The 6,234-nt window shown below is 35.4% G+C and overlaps 1 protein-coding gene across 1 annotated transcript; it reads left to right on the top strand.

The window, feature by feature from the left end:
• The first annotated feature begins 4,809 nt into the window (after positions 1-4,809).
• Positions 4,810-5,364, top strand: LOC125476809 (secreted RxLR effector protein 161-like). The gene is made up of 2 exons (XM_048583363.1): positions 4,810-4,962; positions 5,074-5,364. The coding sequence occupies exons 1-2, from the start codon at positions 4,810-4,812 to the stop codon at positions 5,362-5,364; spliced, it is 444 nt and encodes a 147-aa protein (XP_048439320.1).
• The last annotated feature ends 870 nt before the right edge of the window (positions 5,365-6,234 follow it).

Below are 6,234 nucleotides of genomic sequence, written 5' to 3' on the forward strand. Positions count from 1 at the left end.
AGACTTTTTAGGTAAACGGTCTCTGAAATTAGCATAAATCTTTACTTTGGTCCCTGATAAGGAAAATCGATAAAAGTAATCCCTAAATTTGTTCACCATAATTCCGTGAAAAATCTGTTAATATCCTAGTTAAGTGGAGGAGTTGGTTTGATAAAAATACCCTTAAAAAATGGTCAAGTGACACATAACAATTTAATGAGGATATTGATAGATTTTTCATGGAATGACCAAAATGATGTATAGTGGACAAACTCAGGAACCACTTATATCGATTTTGATTATCAAGGACCAAAATGAGGATGTATATCAATCTCAGGGACCATTTTGTTTAAAAACCCATAAACAATTTCAGATAAAAATTAACATTTTTTTTAATCATATAGGTATATACTAGCAACCATTACCCGCGCGATGTTGCAGGATTGAAAAAGTACAATTACTTAATGTGCATGTACATACTATTTACATGCAAAAGTGTTGGTAAACAGTCCTATTGAAAACCTCATGAAATTTGCTATTTTGTTCAACCAGAATAAAAAAAAAGTTTCTGAACAAATTATCATTTCCAAACCGCTCATGAGAAATTACCTTCTCATGACCCATGTAGAATTTGTATTCAACCCGCCAAAATAAAATCAGATACATTAATTTTTTTTTTTTTTGAGTACATCAATATTTTTACACTAAGGCAAGAGGGAGTTTAGCTAAGTCACACAATGAGCAGCCTAATTTGGTATCGAATTTGCCATCCACAAGATTCGAACCTAATACCTCTCACTCTCAAGTGAAGAGGAATACCACCAGAATACATCATTAAAATTTTAAAAAGAGAGAAGAGAACCATCTCAACAGCTCCCTAGCCTTTTTACTTCTTCTTCCCTTAGTTAATTGATTCAGAATCCCCAATGAATTGATACTCACAACCCAGCAGCAGAACAACCTATTCAGAAAATTTCACAAAACCACAATTCATGCATCATGCTATAATAATACGAAAACAATAACCATGAACAGATTCAAATTCCTAAATATAACAACAACAACAACTAATCCAACACACAAAACAAAAAAAACTCAAGAAATGCACATATCCATGCAATGCGGCAATCAGACTCCCATGCTAAATTGCCGGAAAAGAAAAACAACTTATACCATACACAGGGAGTACTAATTGCCGGAAAACATATGTTGGATGTTAGAGACTCTAATCCAACGGCTAATATGTCAATATAGTTAATAAGGATTAATGTGGAATGTAAGTATGATTAGGGTTTAGTTGTAAGCTATAACTTGGACTCCAAGTAAAGGAATATAACCCGGTTATAATTGGAGAATAAGGGCTCTTGATACTATCCTATTTGGATTGAGATTTGGTAAATTGTATCCTTGTACAATAAGGAATCCTAGCGTATGGATATGGGAATGTATGCTAGGGTTGTAGTAATATAAATACCAAGGGAAGGTCCCTACATACACCACCGATACACATACTTGGAGAACTCCCCATAGGTTCGAGTAATACAGTGGTGGTGAGTGTGCAGAAGACCAACCCTTGAAGTTCAAAGTGTTTGAGATTGCTTGTTGCTACTGCAGTGCTTGATGTGCTAGGAAGATGTCTTCACAAGGTTAGTTTAATGGTGTTTTATTATACATGAACGTATTAGGTTTAATAGTTGGTATTAGAGTCAACGTTTATGTAATTAAAATCCATAAAGAACTGATGTACATGATATCATGCATGCAATATGAATGAACTGATGTTTCTTTAAATTTCGATTCTATTTTCTTTTCCGCTGCTATGATTAATACTTGCATGTATGCAGTCTTGAGATACTTTCCTTGCATATCTATAATAATCTTGACTAAATATAGGACTAAGTAATATGCATAAAAGAACTGCAAACAACAAGCCATGAATGTTGTGTTTACATCCACAGAAACGCTAAACTGTCTACCATGCATGACTGATGTAAAGAACTGTCTTTGGCCTATTAAAACTAAGAGATTGTTTGTTGTAGAAGTCCTGATTGTTAAGCATGTTTGATAATCGAAGGTTTTAAGGTTCATAACATGCTGAAAGTTATATCAAGATCAATGTTTTTGAGATGTAATTGAATGTTTGAAACACAACAAGTTTGTTCCAAGCATTCAAGAACTGCTAAAAATTGAAGGTTTAAATTGATCATCTTGTATCAGTAGCCATAACAATGAGGTTATATCCCCAAATAAAGGTATGACTAATCGACATTCGTTAGGTTACTGATAGCTCAGTGATGGCATATAAGATGCATGAGCTGTGAAAGTTAATTGCCAAACAAAGGTGGATGGCTTTCATGTCATATAATTACTTATGCAAAGGTATGGTGCCTCAAATTTTAGTTTGTTTTGAATCGAATTTGGTTGAGATATCTTGTGATACTTGGTGGCTTGATACTGGTGCTACAATTCATGTAACAAACTGTATGCAGGGGTACATTAGTAAAAGGGTGCCAAACAAAGATGAGGTGTCAGTGTTCGTGGGCACTGGAGCTAGAGTTGCAGTGGAGTTCGTTGGAGTAGTTAGGCTTAAGTTATTTTCTGACTTTTTGCTAGATTTGGTTGATGTTGCCTATATACCTTCCATGAGAAGGAACTTAGTCTCAGTTAGTAGGCTTGTTAAATCAAAGTTCAAGTTTGATATTAATGAGATCGGTTTTTCAATATTTCGAAGTTCCAACTTAATTGGTGATGGAGTATTGGTTGGTGACATGTTCAAGCTTAACTGCAATATGCCAATAAGTGTAACACAATAATAAGGCACAAACGAACATTGACAAATGACACCTCATCCAAGTTATGGCACATTTCAAAAGAAAGAATGCAAAGATTAACTAGGGAACAAATTATGCCATCATTGAACTATGGTGATTTTGAAATTTGTACTAACTGCATTAAGGAAAAATTGATAAACAAGAAGAAGAAAGGTTCAACTAGAAGTACAAAGTTGCTAGAACTGATCCACACATACATCTGTGAACCTTTTCCAACACAAACACATGATGGCTTTAAGTATTTCATTACATTTAAAAATGACTTTTCTAGGCTTAGGTATGTGTACTTGTTGGCTGAGAAGTCTAGTGCCTTTGCTGCTTTCAAACTTTATAAGGTAGAAATGGAGAATCAATTAAATTGCAAAATCAAGGTAGTAAGGTCTAATAGGGGTGGAAAGTATTATGGAAAGTTCAGTGTATCTGGAAGACAACCTGTTTTTTTTTTTACATTGTTTTTGCAAGAGCATGTAATTGTTGCTCAATACACCAATCCAGGCACCTCTAAGCAAATGGAGTTAGTGAAAGAAGAAATAGAACCTTGATCGAGATGGTGAGAAGCATGATGAGTAATTCAAAACTGCTTACCTTTCTTTAGGGTAAAGCAATCAAAACTGCCAACTACTTGCTAAATAAGGTCTCTAGCAAGTCTATCCCCAAGACACCATTCGAGTTGTGGACTGACAGAAAGCCAGTGCTAAATCATTTGAGAATTTGGGGATGTATTGTCGAAGCAAGAACATACAATCCAATGGATAAGAAGCTGGACCCTAGAACAATCACATGCTTATTTGTAGGATATCCAGAAAGAACCAAGGGTTACAGTTTTTATTGCCCCAATCATACTTCAAGATTCATTGAAATTGGGAAAGCCAAGTTCATTGAAGAAGCTAATGATGATGAGTGGGAGGAGAATCTTGATAGGAATGAAGAGACCATAGCAATGCAAGAAGAAAACTTAGGTGATGCTGTGACAGATGAAGTTGTTGTACCAATTCCAGTGCAAAATGACCGAGTCACAGAACCAACACAAGCTATTCAACAAGATGAATGATTGCAGAAGAACCTGTGCAGTTGAACAACACACCAACTATTCAAGAAGAGAACATTGAGCTTGTGTGCATGGAAACCAGAAGATCTATCCGTACAAGAAAGCCTGCAATCTCAGATGATTTCCTTGTGTATTTGCAAGAGGTTGAGTTCAATAGCCAAGAAGAAGATCCATTAAGCTTTAAGAAGGCAGTTGAGAGTCTCAATAATACATATTGGCAAGATGCTATGCAATCAGAATTGGATTCCATGAATAAAAACAATGTGTGAGAGTTGGTTGAGGTACCACAAGGATGCAAACTAACAGGCTACAAGTGGATTTACAAGACTAAGAGAGACTTCAAGGGAGATATCAAAAGATATAAGGCTAGACTTGTAGTTAAGGGATATACTTAGCAAGAATGAGTTGATTATCTTGTGTGACTTCTCTCTAGTCTCTACAAAAGACTCTTTTAGAGTGATCATGGCACTAGAGGCTCACTTCGATCTACTCCTGCATCAAATGGACGTTAAGACTGCATTCTTAAATGGAAACCTTGAGGAAAAGATCTACATGAAGCAACTAGAGGGTTTCATAGAAGAAGGGAGAGAGAATTTGGTCTGTAAACTTAACAAGTCCATTTATGGATTGAAACAAGCCTCGAGACAGTGGTATTTAAAGTTTGATGAGGTTGTTTCATCACATGGTTTCGAAGAGAGCCCTAATGATAAGTGTGTTTACATAAAAAGGAATGGCAACTGTTTTATTTTTATCATTCTTTACGTAGATGACATATTACTAGCTTGCAATAATGCATCATTGCTAAGTGACACCAATACATTTCTGTCTAAATGTTTTGAGATGAAGGATATAGGAGAGGCAACTTTTGTTCTTGGTATTCAAATCACAAGAGATCGAAGTCGATGACTGCTTGGTTTATCACAGAGAGCATATATTGAAAAGGTACTTAAAATGTTTAATACGGAAGACTCGAATGGCAGCAATGTTCCCATGATAAAGGGAGAAAAGCTCAGTAAGGATCAGTGTCCTAAGACAAATTTTGAAAAGAAAGAAATGGCTAGCAAGCCTTATGCTTCTCTTGTTGGAAGTTTCATGTATGCACAGGTATGTACCAGACTTGATATTGCACATTCTATTAGCATATTGGGAAGGTTTTAGTCTAATCATGGCAATGCACACCAGTTAGCTGCCAAGAAAGTTTTGAGGTACTTGTAGAGAACAAAAGAGTACCAGCTAGTGTACAAAAGGGATTCAAAACTCGAACTAGTAGGCTATAGTGACTCAGACTTTGCAGGCTGCCTCGATTCATTTAAGTCAACATCAGGTTATATATTCATGTTGGCAAATGGGGCAGTGTCATGGAAGAGTGTGAAACAAGATACTGTTACCACTTCCACCATGCAACCTGAGTTTGTGGCTTGTTATGAAGCTACATTACAGGCTATATGGCTAAGAAATTTCATCAGCAATCTCGAGATCATGAATTCAATTGCAAAGCCTGTTTAAATTTGGTGTGATAATAAAGCTACTGTCTTTTATTCTAAGAATAATAAAAGTTCCCCTGGAACTAAGCACTTGAACACCAAATATGCATTGACAATGAAGAAAGTGAAGTCTTGAGAGATCAAGGTTGATTACATTGACACTCATGCAATGTTTGCTAATCCACTCACTAAGGCATTACCAAATGCAGTTTTTCACAAACATGTAATCAATATGGGAGTGACTGCAACCCTAAATTTGTTGAACTAGTGGGAGTAGTGATAGTATGTAGTTAAATCATGCATATTAGTTTTTATCGTGACAGTGAGTAGTAAGTTTGGTTTTGTGTTTAGCTAGTTGCTGCACTTTGTTGAATTGAATGTTTAATAAAAAGGATGATGCTTCAGTAATTCATACATTGTTTCAAAATAGTTCTAGTTCTTATTTTTTGTTGGAAATAAAGGTTGTTTAAAGATCATAAGCAATTAATATGTACTACAGTGAGACAATGTAGCAACAAAAGGTTATTAGCTGCAATTAGTAGTGCCAAGAGATTGATTGGCATATGTACTGAGTTTTTCACAAAAATATATATGAGCTATTCTTATAGCTAGAAAGCTTCATAGGAAGGATTAAGCAGTCATAAATTAAGGCTTATTAAGTGGACCTGGAAGTGATGGAGTTGATATTTTCGACTCATGGTTTTGTGGCTCACTTTTGTACCAAGTTTGTGATTGATTACTTTATGTAAGTGAGGGTCTTATTCAGTGATTATAAGAGCACATGAACACTTATGTAAGTTCATAATCTCCGATAGTTTTGAATAAGTAATCTTTACTTGACTGAAGTATGCAAGAAACTTATTAGCTTAACTAAATCCATTGGCCAATAAAG

Source organism: the organism of the source record quoted next, unplaced genomic scaffold, assembly GCF_019419815.1.
Source record: "Pyrus x bretschneideri cultivar Hongxiangsu unplaced genomic scaffold, Pyrus_bretschneideri_v1 Contig2, whole genome shotgun sequence".
Lineage (NCBI taxonomy): Eukaryota > Viridiplantae > Streptophyta > Magnoliopsida > Rosales > Rosaceae > Pyrus > Pyrus x bretschneideri.

Excerpts from the sequence above, each read along its gene's own strand:
- LOC125476809 (XM_048583363.1), top strand. The coding sequence starts at position 4,810 with ATGTTTAATACGGAAGACTCGAATGGCAGCAATGTTCCCATGATAAAG. Across the intron at positions 4,963-5,073 it reads GAAGTTTCATGTATGCACAG|AGAACAAAAGAGTACCAGCT; the intron begins GTATGTACCAGA and ends AGGTACTTGTAG.